General features: G+C 47.5%; 2 protein-coding genes across 2 annotated transcripts; both read right to left on the bottom strand.

The window, feature by feature from the left end:
* Positions 1-926: 926 nt before the first annotated feature.
* LOC100019961 (uncharacterized) lies at positions 927-2,145 on the bottom strand. The gene is made up of 4 exons (XM_056796496.1): positions 1,837-2,145; positions 1,350-1,446; positions 1,150-1,250; positions 927-1,061 (listed from the first exon to the last, which is right to left on the bottom strand). The coding sequence occupies exons 1-4, from the start codon at positions 2,128-2,130 to the stop codon at positions 1,008-1,010; spliced, it is 546 nt and encodes a 181-aa protein (XP_056652474.1). The 5' UTR covers positions 2,131-2,145; the 3' UTR covers positions 927-1,007.
* Positions 2,146-18,150: 16,005 nt separating this feature from the next.
* Positions 18,151-19,981, bottom strand: LOC103105433 (uncharacterized). The gene is made up of 3 exons (XM_056826260.1): positions 19,664-19,981; positions 19,069-19,365; positions 18,151-18,675 (listed from the first exon to the last, which is right to left on the bottom strand). Exons 1-3 carry the CDS (start codon positions 19,979-19,981, stop codon positions 18,151-18,153), a joined length of 1,140 nt encoding a protein of 379 aa, XP_056682238.1.
* Between the last annotated feature and the right edge of the window lie 609 nt (positions 19,982-20,590).

The raw sequence follows: 20,590 nt of genomic DNA, 5'->3' as shown, positions 1-20,590 counted from the left end.
CACTGGGCCCAGCGCTCCGGGCTGCACTGCATGGTTCGAGTGGACCTGAGCGGCGCCCCCAGCCCTGAGCCCCCCAAGCATCTGCGCCTTGTGGTCAGCCACCGCTCCATCACCCTCCACGTGAATGGGGGGCACTGAGGGTAAGTGGGGGGCGCTCGGTGTTCCCCCGGCCCTCCCCCTCCTGCAGGCTGGCCCTCCACAGCTACCTAGGAGGGACCTGGGCATGCAAGCTAGGCTTCCGCTCAGGGCCGTCTCTCTCTCTCTCTCAACTCCCCCCTCCCTCCCCCAGTCTGTCAGGCTTGTGCAGGACCCCCTGTCCCGGGTTCGAGGGTGCCCACGGCCCAGCTCTTGGGGCCAGACTTTCAGGACTTCTCTTCCTTTCTCTCCCAGCTAGTTCCCTGAAGGCTTGAGCCAGGCGTCCCAGCAAAGTGGGGCGGGGGGGCTAGATTTCAGGGTGCTGCTCCTCCCCCTGTGCTCGGGATCCCCAATCCTTTCATAGGGAGCCCCTTCCTCCTTCCCCTTGCCCGGGGCCCTCTTGGGGGGGGGGGTTATGGGGGCGGCGGCCGCCCTCCCGTCTGACCCGGCAGGGATAACCTTAGCAAGGGGCGGCCGCCACCTGGTGGCAGGAGACCCCAACCCAGCAGGGAGGGACAGCAAGGATCCCTCCCTCAGCCTCAGGATGGTTCTAGACTTTTACCTCCTGCCTCAGTGGCACCCCGCCCCCCCAGGGGGAAAGCCATAAAGGGGGAGGGGAGGGGGCTCCCGCAGCCGCCCCCCCCCTGGCTCTCAGGGAGGCCGCCCCGCCTCATCTTTCTCATGGTGCTATAGCTCCGGTGCCTCCCGGGGAGTGAGGGGAGCGGGGGCCAGCACAGCCAGCCGGGGCCCTCGGCCTCCCCACCCCGGTCCCAGGGATTGCGGACACTGGGTGACGGGCAGTTTGCAACTGGTTTTTTAATAAAAGTCTTCTTGTTAAGCCGGCCGGCTGCGAGGATTTTTCGGGGGGCCCCTCAGATCTTCCCGGGGAACGTCCCCTCCCGGATCTGGTCGGTCCAGCGCTGCACCTGCGGGGAGGCAGGCAGGGACTGAGGCAGGTGGCCCTCCAGAACCTGGGCCCGCCCCTCCGCAGCCCCGCCCCTTCCCCCTCCTCACCCAGCTGAGCGGGCACAGGGAGTGGTAGACCTTGCGGTAGTAGTCGCAGGGGCTCGAGTCCTTGCCCCGCCTCTTCATGATCTTGGTACAGCGGTGAAAGTCTGGGAGGAGGTGCCGGGGTCACGCCGGGGTCACGCCGCGGAGCCCCGCCCCCGCCTCCCCCTGCTGCGGGCTCCGCCCCCCGCTGCCCCCCCACCAACCTAGGAAGTTCTGGTAGCAGTTGCGGGTCTGGTTCTGGTTGGGAAAGCGAGGGTCGAAGGGCGGGGTCGAATAGTTGCTCATCGCGCTCTCTCGATCCTGGGAGGAGGCAGAGACCGCCGGTAGCCTGGCAACCCCGCCCCTAACGGCAGCCCCGCCCACCCCTAACCGCCGTCCCTCCCCTGGACGGCTCCGCCCCGAACGGCGGGCCGGGACCCTCCCCGGAACCTCCCCCCGGCAGCTCCACCTCTCGGGGGGCCGCGCTTCCCTCCCCGCCCCCCATGGGCAGCCTCACCTGGTACCCTCACCCGCGCTGTCCCACCAACAGCCCTGGTGCCCAAGGAGGAAATGCGGCCCCTGGCGACCCCGGGGCCGGAGGTATTCCTCGATTGGCTCTGCCCGCGGCCGTCCCGCCAATGGGATCCCACCACACGCGGGGAACTTTCTAGAACTGTGGCCTCCCTTGCCGCCCCCTTTAGGCAGGCGCACCCCGAGGCAGCGGTGCCCAGCCCGGGCGGCCACCTCGCCGGGTCTTCCCGTCGGTGCTTTGAGACCTCTAGGTAGGAGGGACTCCATTCCACTCCCAGCCAGAAAGGGAGAGTCCCCGGGATTCGGGGAGGCCTGGGCCCTTGAGCCCCCGCAGCGGGTGCCGCCCCTCTTCTGCGGCCGCCGGCCTCTGTGGCTAACTGCCCCGGCCGCTCTCAGGGCGGCCAGCTCCCCTGGCCTTTCCTCCGCCGCATCCCGCCCCGCCACCTCTGCACCCCCCCCTCTCCTGGTTTCCATGGCAACGCCCTCGCTCCTCGCCCCTCCCCCTTGATTTTTTCAGGGTCTTTAGCTTCGTCTTCAGCCGCTAGACCAGATGGACGTGGTCAGGCCCGAGCCTCTCAAACTCTCCTCCTTGCCCCTCCCTCTCTCCCTCCCTTCCCAGTTCCTGTGGCTCCCCCCGGGGGCCATCTTCTCTGCCCACTCGCTCCAGCCGTCCCAGGGACTTCCCTGGCTTCCAGGTCTCTGGGTTCAAGAGAGAACCTGCCCCCTCCCGGGCCTTGGCTGTGCGGGTCCTCCGAGGGCCCCCTGTGGCAGCCCTCCAGGCTCTCCTCGCCCTTCCCCCATTCCTGGCAGCCTGAGCTGCGCCTGCGCAGCCACAGGCCGCTTTCTCCTCTTGGGCCCGAGTCCCGGGAACCTCTTGGGACCCAAACAGCGAAAGCAGGCCATTCCCAGCACCCTCAGCCCCAGCGGGCTGTGCGGGTCCCCAAACTGCCCCAGCCTTTGGTTCCTCTTCTCAGCCTTTGGAGGGGTCATCCACGCTCGCTTGTGAAACACCTACTGGGCGCCAGGGCTGGGCGAACAAGCAGATACTTGTCTTCAAGTGGCGGACCTTCTGGGGAGAGGACCAGCCTCTCTCCGTCTCTCCGTCTCTCCGTCTCTCCGGCACTCCGGCACTCCGGCACTCCGTCTCTCCGTCTCTCCATCTCTCCATCTCTCCATCTCTCCTCTCTGTCTCTCCCTCTCTCTCCGTCTCTCCATCTCTCCGTCTCTCCCTCTCTCTCTCCGTCTCTCTGTCTCTCCGTCTCTCCATCTCTCCGTCTCTCCTCTCTGTCTCTGGCTCTCTCTCCGTCTCTCCCTCTCTCCGTCTCTCTCTCTCTCTCTCCTCTCTGTCTCTGGCTCTCTCTGTGTCCCCCTCTCTGTGTCCCTCTCTCCCTCTCTCCTCTGTCTCAGGCTCTCTCTGTGTCCCTCTCTCCGTCTCTCCCTCTCTCTGTCTTTCTCTCTGTCTCTGGCTCTCTCTGTGTCCCTCCCTCTCCCTCTCTCCTCTCTGTCTCTGGCTCTGTGTCCCTCTCTCCCTCTCTCCTCTCTGTCTCTGGCTCTCTCTGTGTCCCTCTCTCCGTCTCTCCCTCTCTCTGTCTTTCTCTGTCTCTGGCTCTCTCTGTGTCCTTCTCTCTGTCTCTCCCTCTCTCTGCTTTCTGTCTCTGGCCCTCTCTGTGTCCCTCTCTCACTTCTCTGTCTCTCTCTCTGTGTCTCTGTGTCGCTCTGTCTCTCCTTATTTCCCTATCTCTGTCTGTCTCTGTCTCTCCCTCCCTCCCTCTCTCTCTCTGTCTCTCTCTGTCTCTCTCTCTTCTCTCTCCCTCCTTCTCTCTCTGTCCTATTCTATCTCCCTCCCAGTCTCTCTCTCTCTCTCTCTCTCTCTCTCTCTCTCTCTCTCTCTCTCTCTCTCTCTCTCTCTCTGCCTCGATCTTACCCCCACCCCCACCCTGTCTATCTCTCTGTCCGTCTGTCTGTCTCTGGCTCTCTCTGTGTCTCCCTGTCTGTCTCTCCTCATTTCTCTCTGTCTCTGTCTCTCCCTCCCTCTCTGTCTCTCTCCATTTCACCCTCTCTCTCTCTCTCTCTCCCTCCCTCTCTCTGTAGCATTCCAGGCATATTCACATCTATGAAATATAAATGATTGTATGATTACTGTGTCTTCAGACACAAGGTAATACTCTGATATTCTCTGAAATTCCCAGACCCTACTTCATAAGGTTGGGTTAAGACCATTTCCCATTGGGACCATTCCTCATTTGGGCAGTGAAGGTACTTGATCAGGAATGTGAGAACTCTACTTCACCATACTTAAGCATGCCTTAGGGGAAGATAAAGTTGTAAACTCTTTGCTGAACAATGAAAAGGACTTAAACCCATACTTACAAGACAAAAAGTAAGACAAAAAGTTCTAAAGCTGTGCCTATTTTTGGATCTAATACAAAAGGGTGCTAAGTACCTATAAAGGTCAGGCAAGTTGTGAATTTACAAGTAGCAAAGAGGAAAAAACTTACTCAGAAGTTTTCTGGTGTGAACTTAATTAAAAATTTAAGCCTTCTTAGGTGTGAACTAAGAATTGTCTGTCCTTTGAAAAACGTCTACTATGATTGGTAGATGGAAGAACTTAGGGGAGGTGACAGAGGAGAAAATTCCCTTGAAAAAGGAGCTCAGAGACATTCAGATTCAGGATTGAGCTGGTGAAGTCAGCTGAGATGAAGCTGGCCTGGTGTCACTAGAATCTTTCTTTGAACAAATCTTGTGGTGAGTGATTAAGGACTGACTGATCTTTCTCTTAGGGCTTAAGGCCTGGGTTGGCCAGGGCTGCCCTGGGCCGGCCTATCCTTTTCTCATTATTTCCTTTTTTCTCTCTTTCTTTCTAATTCCTCATTGTATGAATTAAAATCTCTATAAAACCCAGTTGACTTGCGTATATTTCATAATTGGGAATATTTCCCTGGCGACCACCTTATATATTTGATTTTAAAACAAGACACTGTCTTGAAACCATATTTTCTACGGTCACAATTTACTCATCCACTCTTATCTCTACAACAATTTATGTCTTCCACTATTTTAATAATTACAGTTTATGGCTGACCACGAGGTTGGTGAGAAAACCCTCAAAAAGTTTCTGTGAAATCTTTTTCCTTTATCTCTTTGCTTTATTACTTGCCCTATCAGTCAGTTTTGTTTTCTTTTTTAACTTGGCTTCAAAAATACAGCTGCAAGAATGGGTGAGTAAAAAACCTTTTTGATTCTCCTTAAATTAAGCTGTTGTAGATCTTAGCAACAGGGTCCTAAGGTCCTGGCTAGCAACTGCCTAAATTAGGACTAGAAAAACCTGGGGAAGCTTTTGGCCTTGTCCTGCTTCCCATGTGTTTACTTTAGAAAAATGTGATTACAGCCAGTTCACAACATACTTAACAACTGGTTATTCAGCTCCATGACCAAGCTTGTAAAATTCACATTCTTTGTCTCTCTGAAATTTCTCATACCATGGGACTTATGGCAAAATATAATCGACAAAGTACTCCCCCTTGGGATTTTGATTGTTATAGCTGTAACAGTGTATTTCCTTAAAAAACCCACTTCTCAGTCAAACCAACCGAATGTTCCTTCTACTACTCAACAAAATGCAGAACTAAATACTCGACTTGAGCTTATAGAGGAAAGTCAGGGAGAGATTGTAGCTTTCATAAGAAACATTAAAAGAGAGTTAAGAACATTATCAGAATCTCTGTCCCAACTTGCTCTGGACATTAACCCTCCTAGCCAACCCACTGCTCCTCCTGCTAACTCTACCTTAGAACCCTCTACTCTTGACCAACCCACCCCTCACCCTGCCCCATCAGCCTCAGAAAACCCTACATCTAATAAAACCACCCCTCCCCCTGCCCCACTGGCCTCAGAAAACCCTACTTCTAACCAACTCACTCCTCCCACTACTCATGCTTCTGACCTCACACCCTCAACTCTAAGTACACACCCCACCCATGCTTCCAATCCCTCAACCCGACAAGATATTGATGAAACACCCTCCCAGTTTATGGACAGACTTATTGACGTAGGGAATACATATATGGACCTTGATTTATCCAGAGAAAGAGACATTAGACAAATACGTAGGCAATTCATTGAGAATTGTTGTTCAGTGGTAAAAGACTACTTTAAAACTAGCTGTCCTAATTGGGACTCTATGGACCTTGAACAATTGAGGAGAGTAGCAACCCATGTTTATAAAGTTCGTGTAAAAAGACTTGAGGAAGGCAATACGTTAGTGGAAGTTTTAAAGAAAGAAATTGAAATGTTAGAGACAATTGAAAAATGAGTAAGAGACTATAGCCCCTTTGCGGGAATTCACAAATAAATCAGTAACCTGCCACTTCTGTGAGAAGAAGGGCCACAAAATGATGGAATGTAGAACCTTTCTTAAAATGATCGGAAGGAATACACAGTTTAATAACAACTTTAGAAGTAATAACTATAGAAATTATGATAATGGTCATAGAAACCAGAATTTTAGAAATTTTAGAAATTATAATAATGATTATGGAAATGACTATAATGAATATAGAAATAAGAACTTTAGAAACAAGAATTATAGAAATAGGAATTGGGAAAATGATGACAGTGCTCAAAATGAAGAAAATGATAATACCCAACAACAAAATATAAGAAATGGAGCTCGTCCAAAAAATACTCGAGGTGCCCTTCAGGGGGGTGCCCAAGGAACATCCCAAACACAATGAAGGTGTCTGAGGGGGGGGGGCTGGGGCACAGGAATCAGAGGATACAACCTTTGATTTTCCAGACCCTGATGTCCTACTACCCGTTGTCCCTATCCACTGCCATCCCCATACTAATGAACCCCATGTTACCTTAAAGGTGGGAAACACTTATTATGATTGCCTCTTAGACACTGGAGCTACCAGGTCTGTATTGAAGAATGTACCAGATTTAAATTGTTATTCTGTTGACTCACAAAGTGTAGTGGGAGTATCAGGAATCAGGAATACCCCAAAGAGTTAAAAAAACTTGCTCCTAGAATGGTGTCTGAGTAAATTTGACCACAGCAAATATGTTTCACTACAGTGTCTTGGTTTTAAATCAAATATAAGGTCGCCAGGGAAATATTCCCATTTATTCAAATACCCAAGTCAACTGGGTTTTATAGAGATTTTTACTTAATAATATAATGAGGAATTAGAGAAAGAGTAGGAAAGGAATAATTATGAAGGGCCTCAAGCCAATATGGCCTAGACCTGAGTCTTAAGAGAGAGAATCAGTCAGTCAGTCTTTTAACATTCACCACAAGGTCTGCCTAAACAAGGATTCTAGTGACACCAGGCCAGCTCCATCTCAGCTGACTTCACCAGAGAGAGCTCCAGCGAGACCTCCTTAGAGATTGTCCTCCAAGAGCTTCCCTTCTCCAGAGCCTCTCTCAAGAGATTCTTCCCAAGCGATCCTCATCAGAGATCCTCCAAAAGGATTTCTCCAAAAGGATTCTGCTTTTTCTTATATAGGGGTTTTTCTCCCATGTCACCTCCCCTAAGTCCTTACATCGACCAATCACTGTAGACGTTTTCCAAAGGCCTGCCCATCTAAATTCCTGCTAAGTTGACCAATCTCCTCAGTAAGTCTGAATCAGAAAAAATGCTGCTGTGTTGACCAATCTCCTCAGTAAGTCTGAACAAGAGAAAACACAGCTGAGTCAGCTAATCTCATCAAGAGAAAACTTGTCCGACCCTTTTAGGTACCTAGCATCCCATTGTATCAATTCTAAAAACAGGCCTGGCTCAAAGAACTCCTTGCCCCACCATAAGCATGGATCCAAGTACTTTCTTTGTTTAGCAAGGAGTTTTCTGCCCTAAAGCATTCTTAAGTACAGGTGGAATAGAGGTCATCCCATTTCTGATCCTGGCGAGTTCACACATCAAAATGGGGAATGTTTCTCAGTAGGGAATTTGAGGATTCCTCAATGTGGAGTAAAATTTTTAACATTCATAAGTCTGTGAAATTTTAAGGTTCACAATGGCAAGTACCTCTATAGATTCATACAGGATCTGAGGGCGGTGAATAATCACATTATAAAGAGACACTCTGTAGTTTCCATCATAAATACTATTATTTCCTCTATTCCTAGCCCAGCTACATACTTTACAGTAGTAGACTTGTGCTCAGCTTTCTTTTCCATACCTATACATGAGAACTCCAGGCATATTTTTGCTTTTACCTGGAAGGGCTCACAATATGCATGGAGTCCTCTGCCACAGGGTTATGTGGAAAGTCCGAGTTTATTTGAGCAAATTTTGAGCCAAGACACAGTCAATATAAAATTTAAAAATAGCAAATTAATCAAATATGTAGATGATCTACATATGTAGATGAAGCAGTTAGCTGACCAAATGCATTAGCTCCATCTTATAAGTGCAAGGACAGAAGCAAAGAAACATGCTATATGGAGTATCTATTCTAAGGCAGAAGGTAAAGATTTTTTTTAAAACCCACAACAGGATTCCATCACCATCATTTACCACAATTTGTTCAGCCATTCCCCAGTTGATGGTCACCCCCTTCAGTTTCCAGTTCTTTGCTACCACAAAAAGAGCTGCTAGAAATATTTCTGTCCACATGGGTTGTTTTTTTTTTTCATTCTCTCTAATGACTTTGGGATACAGACCCAGGAGTGGTATCACTGGGTCAAAGGATATGCTGTTTGATGGCCCTTTGGGCCTGGTTTCAAACTGTTCTCCAAATTGGTTAGATCCATTGGCTCCTTCATCAGCAGTTCCTTAGTTTACCTATTTTTCCTTTACTCCCTCCAGTGTTTGTCATTTCTGTTAAGTGTGAGGTTATACCTCAGAGCTGTTTTAATGTGCATTTCTCTAATCAGCAGTGATTGAGGAACAGTTTTTCCCATGATTCTAGATCCCTTGGAGTTCTTCCAAACCTCCCTGACCTTCTTCTTTGACCATTTATCAATTGGGGAATGACTTGTCTTCTTGTAAGTTTTGTGTCAAGGAAGTTCATTCCTTCCCCCTTCTGAGTCACTTGACCCATCCATCAAACATTGCTAAGATAATACAGTTGTGCCAGGTTCGGTCCCTCTACATGCTAGGGTAGGTCAAGAAAAGTCGAGGCTTTGAGGCTTGAGAGGGAGAGAACTACGAAGAGAAGGAGGAAGGAAGAAGTCGGGAACAGGTGAAGGGAAGGAGGAAGAGGCTTGCAGGCTAGGGCCCACATGGTCAGGTTACTTAGAGGAATGGCTGTCTACCCTTTCCAATAAACCTTATAAAATATATAATATATGGGTAGAAATAGTATTCAGTCCTTACAGTTTGCAAACAAATTCTTTCGTTATTTGAGAAACGAGATCTTTCTAAGGCTAAGAGGCAGGCTGTTCTGTGCTCCCCTAATCTGCGTTTTGTGTCGTGTCCCCTTTTCTGTCTAAGTCATGCCTACACAAGTTCCAACCTGTGGACTCTGGACTTCTGTTGTTATTGCTGCTCCAAATGACCCAGGTCAGTGGAGCTGCCTCTGGTGCTTCTGTGACTTTCTCTCTCTCTCTCTCTCTCTCTCTCTCTCTCTCTCTCTCTCTCTCTCTCTCTCTCTCTCTCTCTCTCTCTCTCTCTCTCTCTCTCTCTCTCTCTCTCTCTCTCTCTCTCCCTCTCTCTCTCTCACACACACACACACACACACATACACACAAACACTCACACACTGGTGGGAGTGGGAGGAGAAACACACATGGGCCTCTCCTTTGTTCTCATTCACAGCCTTTTTTTAAAACATTATTTTATTTGGTCATTTCCAAACATTATTCATTGGAAACAAAAATCATTTTCTTTTCCTCCCCCCCATCCCACCACCTCTCCCATAGCCGGTGCATGATTTCACTGGGTATCACATGTGTTCTTGACTTGAACCCATTTCCGTGTTGTTGGTATTTGCTCTAGAGTGTTCATTTAAAGTCTCTTAGTCATATCCCCTCCATCCAAGTAGTCAAGTAGTTGCTTTTCTTCGGTGTTTTTACTCTCAAAGTTTATCCTCTTCTTGTGGATAGTATTTTTCTCCTAGATCCCTGCAGATTGTTCAGGGACATTGCATTGTCCCTAATGGAGAAGTCCATTACCTTCAATTGTACCACAGTGTATCAGTCTCTGTGTATAATGATTTCCTGGTTCTGCTCCTTTCTTCCTGCATCACTTCCTGGAGGTTGTTCCAGACTCCATGGAATTCCTCCAGTTCATTATTCCTTTGAGCACAATAGTATTCCATCACCAACAGATACCACAATGTGTTCAGCCATTCCCCAATTGAAGGGCATCCCCTCATTTTCCAATTTTTGGCTACCACAAAGAGTACAGCTATGAATATTCTTGTACAAGTTTTTTTCCTTATTATCTCTTTGGGGTACAAACCCAGCAGTGCTATGGCTGGATCAAAGGGCAGAGTCTTTTATCGATCTTTGGGCATAGTTCCAAATTGCCCTCCAGAATGGTTGGATCCATTCACAACTCCACCAGCAATGAATTAATGTCCCTACTTTGCCACATCCCCTCCAGCATTCATTACTTTTCCATAGCTGTCATGTTAGCCAGTCTGCTAGGTGTGAAGTGATACCTCAGATTGCTTTGATTTGCATCTCTCTGATTATAAGAGATGTAAACCACTTTTTCATGTGCTTATTAATAGTTTTGATTTCTTTGGCTGAGAACTGCTTGTTCATGTCCCTTGCCCATTTATCAATTGGAGAATGTCTTTTTGTACAATTGATTTATCTCTTCGTAAATTTGAGTAATTAAACCTTTGTCAGAGGTTTGTTGCTTCCCTTCTGATTTTAGTTACATTGATTTTGTTTGTACAAAAACTTTTTGATTTGATGTATTCCAAATTATTTATTTTGCATTTTGTGACTCTTTCTAAGTCTTGCTTGGTTTTAAAATCCTTCCCTTCTTAAAGGTCTGACATGTATATTATTCTGTGTTCGCCTAATTTTCTCATAGTTTTATTCTTTATGTTCAAGTCATTCACCCATTTTGAATTTATCATGGTGTAGGCTGTGAGGTATTGATCCAAACCTAATCTTTCCCACACTGTCCTCCAATTTTCCCAGCAGTTTTTATGAAATAGTGTATTTTTATCCCAAAAGCTGGGTTCTCTGGGTTTGTTGTATACTGTCCTGGTGAGGTCACTTACCCCGAGTCTATTCCACTGATCCTCCTTTCTGTCTCTTAGCCAGTAGCCAAAACAAATTGTTTTGATGACTGCTGCTTTATAATATAGTCTGAGATCTGGGACTGCAAGACCCCCTTCATTGTTTCCCTGGATATCCTTGATCCTTTGTTCTTCCAAATGAACTTTGTTATAATTTTTTCTAAATCAGTAAAAAAAAATTTTGGAAATTCAATGGGTATGGCACTAAATAGATAAATGAGTGCGGCGAGAGGGACTGGCCAGCAGCCCTCACACAAGAGGAAAGATAGATAGACGTTTATCTTTGGGGGAACCAGGATCTGAAGCCAGGAGGGATGGCAAGAGAGAGAACCAGGCACCAAATACATAAATCGAGCCCACAGATTTTAGCTCCAGCCTTGCATTTCATAGATACATGAGACAGTGAGAAGACCATAACACAACATCATGGGCAACAGAAATAAGCTTAGAGATCAATAGAGACAAGCCACAGTCCTTAAACTTGTGCTTTTAGCACGGACTCTTACAGCTTAATGATAGGGATTAGAGAAACAGAGGTGCTGAGCATGGCCAGAGGCCAGCTCCAAGAGAGAGAAAAAGAGATAGTAGCAAAGGAAGAGAGATGAGTGGTAAAAGCTGGGCTGGGTCTGTGAGCTCGTCTTTTATTAGTTTCCACATGCAAAGATAAATAATACATATTAATTAAAGACATAGCAGATTATCATTGGTAGAAAGGTAAATTGTCATAAGATCAGCCTGGGTAGAACAAAGAAACCAGATTTCGTGCCCAAACTAGTTGGGATCAAAGTTCATTGCCTTACTGACCATGCGCAGGACAGAGAATGTGCTCTCCTCAGGCCAACTTTATAGCTTAAATTTATCTCTTTTGAGTAAACAAATCTGCGGGCTGCTACATCGAGTTTGGGTAGGATGGTCATTTTTATTATATTGGCTCGTCCTACCCATGAGCAGTTAATGTTTTTCCAATTGTTCAAGTCTAGTTTTAGTTGTGTGGAGAGTGTTTTGTAGTTGTGTTCATATAGTTCCTGTGTTTGTCTCGGGAGATAGATTCCTAAGTATTTTATTTTGTCTAAGGTGATTTTGAATGGGATTTCTCTTTCTAGTTCTTGCTGCTGAGCTATGTTGGAGATATATAGAAATGCTGATGCCTTCTGCAGGTTTATTTTGTATCCTGCAACTTTGCTAAAGTTGATGATTATTTCGATTAGCTTTTTGGTTGAATCTCTAGGATTCTTTAAGTAGACCATCATGTCATCTGCAAAGAGTGATAACTTGGTCTCCTCCTTGCCTATTTTAATGCCTTCAATTTCTTTTTCTTCTCTAATTGCTACTGCTAGTGTTTCTAGTACAATGTCAAATAATAGAGGTGATAATGGGCATTCTTGTTTCACTCCTGATCTTATTGGGAATGCATCTAGTTCATCCCCATTGCAGATGATATTAGTTGATGGTTTTAGATATATACTGTTTATTATTTTTAGGAACAACCCTTCTATTCCTATGCTTTCCAGTGTTTTTAATAGGAACGGGTGTTATATTTTATCAAAGGCTTTTTTTGCATCTATTGAAATAATCATGTGATTTTTGTTGGTTTGCTTGTTGATGTGGTCAATTATGTGGATGGTTTTCCTAATATTGAACCAGCCCTGCATCCCTGGTATAAATCTTACTTGATCATGGTGAATGACTCTTCTGATCACTTGCTGGAGTCTTTTTGCTAGTATCCCATTTCAGATTTTTGCATCTATATTCATTAGGGAGATTGGTCTGTAGTTTTCTCTGTTTTTGGCCTGCCTGGCTCTGGGATCAGAACCATGTTTGTGTCATAAAAGGAATTTGGTAGAACTCCCTCTTTGCTTATTATGCCAAATAGTTTGTATAGTATTGGAGTTAGCTGTTCTTTGAATGTTTGGTAGAATTCACTGGTGAATCCATCAGGCCCTGGGGATTTTTTCTTAAGAAGTTCTTTGATGGCCTGTTGGATTTCTTTTTCTGATATGGGATTATTTAAGAAATCTATTTCTTCTTCTGTTAGTCTAGGCAATTTATATTTTTGTAAATATTCATCCGTATCACCTAGGTTGGCATATTTATTGCCATATAGTTGGGCAAAGTAGTTTTTACTGATTGCCTTAATTTCCTCTTCATTGGAGGTGATGTTCCCCCCCTTTTCATCTTTGATACTGTTAATTTTCCTTTCTTCTTTCCTTTTTTTAATTAGATTGACCAGTACTTTGTCTATTTTGTCTGTTTTTTAAAAGTACCAGCTTCTAGTCTTGTTTATTAGTGCAATAGTTCTATCACTTTCGATTTTATTAATTTCTCCCTTAATTTTTAGGATCTCTAGTTTGGTTTTCTTCTGGGGGGGGTTAATTTGTTCATTCTAAAGTTTTTTGATTTGCATTTCCAATTCATTGATCTCTGCCCTCCCTAATTTGTTAATATATGCACTCATGGTTATGAATTTTCCTCTAAGTACTGCTTTGGCTGCATCCCATAGGGTTTGAAAGGATGTCTCACCATTGTCATTTTCCTCAACGAAGTTATTAATTGTTTCTATGATTTCTTCTCTAACTAACTGATTTTGGAGTATCATATTATTTAATTTCCAATTAATTTTTTATTTGGCTCTCCATGTACCCATACTGATCAATATTTTTATTGCTTTATGATCTGAAAAGATTGCAGTTATTATTTCTGCTTTTCTGCATTTGAGTGCCATGTTTCTGTGACCTAGTTTATGATCTATTTTTGTGAATGTGCCATGTGGTGCTGAGAAGAAGGTGTATTCCTTTTTGTCCCTATTTATTTTTCTCCATATGTCTATTAACTCTAATTTTTCTAAGATTTCATTCACCTCTTTTACCTCTTTATTTATTTTTTGGTTTGATTTATCTAAATTTGATAGTGGTTGGTTCAAGTCTCACACTAATATGGTTTTACTGTCTATTACCTCCTTCAATTCTCCTAATTTCTCCATTAGAAATTTGGAAGCTATTCCGTTTGGTGCATACATGTTGATTAGTGATATTTCCTCATTGTCTATATTCCCTTTTAACAGAATATATTTACCTTCCCTATCCCTTTTGATCAGGCCTGTTTGTGCTTTGGCTTTGTCAGATATCATGATTGCAACTCCTGCCTTCTTTCTATCAGTTGAGGCCCAAAAGGTCTTACTCCATCCATTAATTCTAACCTTGTGAGTATCAACCCACCTCATATGTGTTTCTTGAAGACAACATATGGTAGGGTTTTCGGTTCTAATCCAATCTGCTATTTGTCTATGTTTTATGGGTGAGTTCATCCCATTCACGTTCAAAGTTATGATTGTCACTTGTGAATTCCCTGGCATTTTGATATCTTCCCCTAGTTCTGATGTTTCTTCCCTAGCTATATCCTTTTGAACCAGTGATTTACTTTAGGTCAGTACCCCTAGTCCCCTCCCTTGGTATGCTTCCCTTTCTAGCTCCTCTCTTTTTATGCTCCCTTCCCCTACCCCCTCTTTTTCCCTCCCTTTTCATGCTCCCTCCTCCATCCCCCTCCTTAATTTCCCTTTCTTTCTTACCCTGTTGGATAAGATAGTATTCAGGATCCCACTGGATCTAGATTTTCTTCCCTCTCAGAGTTGATTTCACTGAGAGTAAGGTTTAAGTAATACCACTTCACACTCTCTTCCTCTCCTCATATGAGAGATCTTCCCCTCACCTTCCCATGTGTATCTTTGTATGGGAAAGGTTATTCTATTTAGGTCCCCCTCTATTTCTTGAAGTAAATCTTAGTATTGTCGATGCTTCCCCCCTCCCTTTTCCTTTCTTTGCCCCCCCTTTCACCAAATCATCTTGATGCCCCAATCTTTCCCTATGCGTGATTCTTCTAACTACTCTTATGGTGCATACAATTTTTGAGAGTTACACAATACATTTTCCCCACATATTAATATATATAATTTGATGTAAATGTAGTCCTTATAGAAGAGAGTTTGACTTAAAGAAAAAGATAAGATTTATCGCCTTTTCCCTTTCTTTCATATTTCCCTTTTTATGTTTCTATTGCTTTCTGTGATTGGATATCAAATTTTCCACTAAGTTCTGGACTTTTCATAGCAAATGCTTGGAAGTCTTCTATTTTGTTGAATGCCCATACTTTCCCCTGGAAGTATATAGTCAGTTTTGCTGGGTAGTTGATTCTTGGTAGGAGACCCAGCTCTCTTGCCTTACTAAATATCGTGTTCCATGCTTGCGGTCTCTTAGTGTGTTAGCCGCTAAGTCATGTGTGATCCTTATGGGAGCCCCCTGTATCTGAAGCTCCTCTTCTTGGCTTCTTGTAGGATATTCTCCTTTTCTTGGAAGTTCTTGAATTTGGCGATTAAATTCCTGGGGGTTGTCTTTTGGGGATTTAGTATAGAGGGTGTTCTATGAACCCTTTCTATTTCTATTTTTCCCCATTGCTCCAGAACATGTGGGCAATTTTCTTCTATAATCTCCTGTAGTATAGCATCAAGGTTTTGTTTCTCTCTGGTTCTTTGGGCAGACCAATAATTCTCACGTTGTCTCTTCTTCCTCTGTTTTCCAGGTCTGTGACCTTTTCAGTGAGATATTTTGTGTTTTCTTCTAATTCATAATTTTTTTGGCTTTGCTTTATTAATTCTTGCTGTTTTGCATGCTCACTGTCTTCCAGTTGCTTAATTCTGGTCGTTAGGGACTGGTTTTGTTTTCAGCTTTGTCTGCCCTTCTATTAGATGCTTCCAGCTCTTTCTCCAATTGTGAAGTCTTGTCTATCAGACTGCTGATCTCTTTCTCCCATTTTTCTTTCTAGAAGTTTTCCATCTTTTGGGTAAGCTCCAATTTGAGTTCTTCCAGAGCTTGTGGATAATTTCCATTTTGGGAGGCATGTTTTGATTTTGTTTGGGATTCATCCTCTTTCTCTTCTTTTCCTTGGGTACTCCCACCATAAAAGTTTTCAATAGTCACCTTTTTCCCTTTCTTCCTGGAGGCTTGATTTTGGGCCATGTGAGCCATCGCTTTGGTGGTTTTATTCCCCTTTCCTTTTTGGTCTGGGGTCTGGGTGATATGGGCGGGTTTCTGTGAATTTAGGTTGCCTTGGACTAGTTCTTCCCAGCCTCTGAGGTTTCTTGGAGTGCTGGCGCCTTTGCTCAGCGTGGCCACCCCTTTACTCAGCGCAGCCTCTCAGTGGGGCCACCCCTTTGTTCAGCTCAGCCTCTCAGCAAGGTCACCCCTTTGCTCAGCATGGCCGCCCCTTTGCTCAGTGCAGCCTCTCAGCGAGGCCGCCCCTTTGCTCAGCACAGGATTTTCCCGTGAAACCGCCCTGAGAGGTCGTTTTCTTGCAGTCTTTAGATCCCAAGGACCCTGGTGTGCCCCCCCCCCCGCAGACAGAGATGCTCCTCACTTACTCGCTGTCCCAGTGAGCGCTCTGATACCTTAACTCTGGTTTGGTGGGGGGTGGGGGAGAAGGGCGGCTCAGTTCATGTTTTTGTACAAGCTTTTCCTCCGCCTTATAGTGTGGAAATGTTCAAGCCCCACGTACCTTCATTTCTGTGGGGTACTGGAGAGTCCCTCTGTTCTTCCAAAGGTGATTTTTATGCTCTTTTGAGGTAGTCTATTTCGTTCCGTGCTGGGGAGAGGAAGTGATTCGCGTCTAGATTGCAGCCATGTTAACCCAGAAGTCCGCTCACAGCCTTTTAATAGGTGAATCCAGGGGCCACGAGCCCCTCAGCAGTTCCAAATGAGTGTCATATTCTCTTCTTCCAGTGAGCTGACAGGGAGAGGAGGCATTTCCCCAACACCAAGGAACCTATATGGAGAGGAGAGGGAGAGGGAGTGGGTCTGGATGCCCAGGTCCTTCAGGAAGGCCAAGACTCTGGACACTGGAAGGGAGTAAAGGCCTGGGGACCTGGATAGCTGGGTCCTAATGGGGTTTAAAGCCTGGGTGTCTGTCAGGATGGTTAGGTAGCACAGTGACTTGGGAGGACCTGGATTCCAATATGGTCTCAGACACTTCCTAGATGGGTGACCGTGGGCAAGTCCCTTCACCCCCATTGCCCAGCCCTTGTTACTCTTCTGTCTTAGAATGGATACTAAAACAGAAGGTAAGGGTTAAGGGGTGGGGAGACGGGGCCTTTGAGTCTCTGAGGGGACAAAAGGATGGAGACTTGGCGTCCTGGGACCATGATCACTCGTTGCCTTAACTCCGGTTCCTACTATGGACTCAGTGACTACGAGTCCTGGGTCTGAGCTAGGGTGCACTGGGGAGGGAGAGAGGCAGAGAGGAGCCTTGATGGGCTGGGGATTTGAGAAGAGGTATTTGGTGTCAGAGACAAGTGAGAACCAGAGGGGGAAGGTGAAATGCCATGGGGGTGGGATGGATGCCTGGGCGCGATTCTTACTGGCACTCCTGGAGGCGGTCCTTCGGGGAGGCTTAAAGCCAATGGGCAGAGAGCTATCCAGGATGGCCAGGCTTCACGAGGCCAGAGTGGAGTGCAGCCTTGGTGGAAGGGGAAGAGGAGGTGGCTTCCCCCACTTGAGGAAGGAGGTTCTGCTGGGAGGTAAGAAGGGTGAGGTGGAGCTCTTGCCCTTTGGGCTCCCAGGAGGCTGCTCGGGGGAGGCCTTGGCAGGGGCAGGGGAGGAAGACTTTTTGGGGTGTTTGTGACTAGGGTATGCTGTGTGCGTGAGCCAGCAGTGGTCTAGGTGGCCTGGGCAGGGGGTTTCTTGGAGCCCTTGCTAGAGGTGCAGAACAAGTTGTTGAACTGTCTATACGCTTTTGTGAGCACGGTGGCTTCTGGATGGCCTTCTTTGGCAGAACCTTGACATGGGCAGAGGGCTGTGAGGCCTGGGTGGGCTCCGGCCCATCCCTCGGTTTGTCCTTGGGCTGCTCTGTGGCGATCCGGGACCAGGCCGACGCTGCTTCCAGAGACGGGCAGGGGACCCACCTGGGACACCTAGAATCCCAAGCCTCCAACCTATCTAGAATACCTTCAGCAATGGTTTTGTTTGACTTTTGTTCTAGGGGCTCCCGTGAGGAATCTTGTCCAACCAATCCAGAACTTCAGAATAAAAAGGACCTTTGAGATTACCAAGCCCCAAGTGCCCTCCAATATCTCCAGGGACAGAGTGCTCGCCCGCTACTTCAGCGGCTCTTCTCCATCCCCCACCTGCTGTTTCAGGAACACTGGGGGCCCAGTGGATCCTCTCTGGGATACCCATAGGCATGGACAGATCACTTCTTACCTGGAAGATCCCTTCTTTATGGGCTTGTTGAAGATCTTCTTTATGGCTCTTAGGCACGTGGTAGCTCTTTGTAAAGGCTCCACTCTTGGGGGCCCTCCTGAGGCTGTGGCCCCTCTTGGGGACAAACCGGCTCTTGGGGATGCGGTGGCTCTTTGGAAAGGTGCCACTCTTGGGGCTGTGGCTGCTGCGGCTTTTTGGAATTTCGCCACTCTTCGGAGTGTGGCTGCTCTTGGAGAAGCTTCCGCTTTTTGGAATGGCAGCTCTCTTGGGGCTGTGGCTGCTGCAACTTTTTTGAATTTCGCCACTCTTGGGGGCCCTCTTGGGGATGCTGCTGCTCTTGGGGATACCTCTGGTCTTGGGGGTGCTCTTGGGGGTGTTCTTGGGGCTCTAATGGGTCATTGAGCATGGAACTACTCTCTTGAGATTCAATTTCGGAGCTCTGCAGCAGCCCTGAGTAAGACGAGCTCTTGGAATCCTCGTGATGGCCCAGCCAGGAGGACAAGGTCTGGACTGGAGTCGAGCACGACGGGGACCTGGAGGGCCCTGAACTTGAAGTCTCCGATGGTGAGGCAGCCTGGCAAGGGCAGGGGGAGAGGAGTCACGCCAGGCCTCCGGGCCAGGCCCAGCTGGCCTGACAGTCAGTCCCAGCCTCCCTAGTACCTTGGATCAGTTTAGAGTCCTAGAAATAACACTGAAGAGGGTCCAGATGGTGATGCTGGGCTGCCCTGGGGGGATTCGGGACCAGGTTAGGCCTCTGGAAGAGCCACGAGCCAGAGAGCAGGGGAGCAAGGGGGGAAGGGGGCGTCCTTTACCTTCCACTTCCACTAGGCTCCCGGGGTGCTCCTCCTGAAAAGGGTGGGCTCTGATCTAAGGAAGCAACCCATGGGACTCTGGCCTGCTGGGTGTCCAGGACCAGCCCTCTTCCCGGTCCTCCCCCAGCCGGGCCCACCGGCCTGCCTGGGGTCACCTGGAAAAAGTTACTCTCGAATATTTGCGTGAGCTGCCCGAGGGGCTGGTAGTTGCCCTCCGCCAGGGCTCTCTGCAGCGGGCCAGTTTTGGGGAAGGAAAGCTCTGCTTCTGGCAGGTGGAGCTCTCCAGGTGGGACAACTGCGAGCAGGGAGGAAGCAGGCTGGAGCTGGGGGCTGGCCTGCCCCTGCGGGCTCCCCTGCAGCCCTGCAGCCCCCCAGGCCGGAGCCCCACCTGGTAAGGGTTTCTGGGGTTTCATTGGGCTCAGGGAGTCTCGGTGCACCTGAGGATCAGGGCTCTGGGGTGGGGGTGGGGGGGGGCTGCTGGAGGAGAGCCAGGATACTCTCTGCGGGTAGGGCAGACTTGCTATGGCTCTCTGGAATAGCTGAGCTAAGAAGGGGCAGCTTTCCAGGCAGGTTAGAGAGCCAGGAGGCCCCCATTGTGACCTCATGTATGGGTCAGGGGGGTCAGGGGGGGCCAGCTGGCAGCATTCCCCGGGTCCCATGCAAAGCAGGACAAGGAAGAAGGGGGCAGCACCCCAGAGGAAGGCCCTCTCGAGCCCCTGGCCACGATCTGGGCGGGGGAAGGGGGGGCACTCGAAAGTTTGGGCCTGTCTCAGGAGGCACCCCGGGGCCTTTGCCGCAGAACTCAGAGCCAAAGCCCAAGGCCTGCTGCTCAGCTAGCTCTGGAGAGGGAAGGACAGGCAGCCCGCATTCTAGGCAGGGGCTCTGGGGAAAGCTCTGAGGTCTTTGAGGAGGGCTGTAGCTTGAGGCTGTTGCAGCCTCCCCAGGCCCCCTTTCCCTTTTCAGGGGAACCTCAAGGAGCCACCAGGGCCCTCTAAAAAGGGACTCTGGAGAGCTGGGCCACAGGCTGTTGCTCTCCCTGAGGTGCCTTTGGCTCAGCATGATCTCCATGCTCTGGACCTGACTCTCCCTGACTAGTCCTGGACAGTGAGAGGGTTAGAGTGGATCTGGAGCCCCGGAACCCTTGGCTTACCTTAGAGGGGTTTGAACCTTAAAAATTCTTAGACCCTACTTCATAAGGTTGGGTTAAGACCATTCCCCATTGGGACCATTCTCCATTTGGGCAGTGAAGGTACTTGATCAGGAATGTGAGAACTCTACTTCACCATACTTAAGCATGCCTTAGGGGAAGATAAAGTTGTAAACTCTTTGCTGAACAATGAAAAGGACTTAAACCCATACTTATAATAAGACAAAAAGTTCTTAAGCTATGCCTATTTTTGGATGTAATGGACATGGCAGAATTGTATAGGAAGGTCTAATTGTATTTCTTAAAAGGCAAAGCTAGAAAGTTAAAAATATTTCTCTGACTTTTGTCATTTGCTACAGAATATGCAGACAAAGAGATATTTTATCTGTAATAATATTTTAAAATGGATTCTAGTATAACTGTAGGTTAAATACCAAGGTATAAACACTATTTTTTCAAGGCTTTTAGAGGTAAATCCACATGGACTCTTGCGACCATGTGACCAAAACTATTTGGAGCTGGCAGTTTGA

Source organism: Monodelphis domestica, chromosome 4 (assembly GCF_027887165.1).
Source record: "Monodelphis domestica isolate mMonDom1 chromosome 4, mMonDom1.pri, whole genome shotgun sequence".
NCBI lineage: Eukaryota > Metazoa > Chordata > Mammalia > Didelphimorphia > Didelphidae > Monodelphis > Monodelphis domestica.
The sequence above is the reverse complement of the archived record's forward strand: the minus strand, read 5'-3'. Positions and strand labels throughout refer to the sequence as shown.

What these genes read in the sequence shown, in the direction of transcription:
- LOC100019961 (XM_056796496.1), bottom strand. Translation starts at nt 2,130, where the DNA reads ATGGAAACCAGGAGAGGGGGGGGTGCAGAGGTGGCGGGGCGGGATGCG. An exon ending in CTGGGCACCGCTGCCTCGGG is followed by an intron (nt 1,447 to 1,836) that starts GTGCGCCTGCCT and finishes GCCTCCTCCCAG; the next exon opens with GATCGAGAGAGCGCGATGAG. An exon ending in CCCTGTGCCCGCTCAGCTGG is followed by an intron (nt 1,062 to 1,149) that starts GTGAGGAGGGGG and finishes GCCTCCCCGCAG; the next exon opens with GTGCAGCGCTGGACCGACCA.
- LOC103105433 (XM_056826260.1), bottom strand. Translation starts at nt 19,981, where the DNA reads ATGGAGATCATGCTGAGCCAAAGGCACCTCAGGGAGAGCAACAGCCTG. An exon ending in AGACAGGCCCAAACTTTCGA is followed by an intron (nt 19,366 to 19,663) that starts GTGCCCCCCCTT and finishes CCCCCACCCCAG; the next exon opens with AGCCCTGATCCTCAGGTGCA. An exon ending in TCGAGAGTAACTTTTTCCAG is followed by an intron (nt 18,676 to 19,068) that starts GTGACCCCAGGC and finishes TGCCCTTGCCAG; the next exon opens with GCTGCCTCACCATCGGAGAC.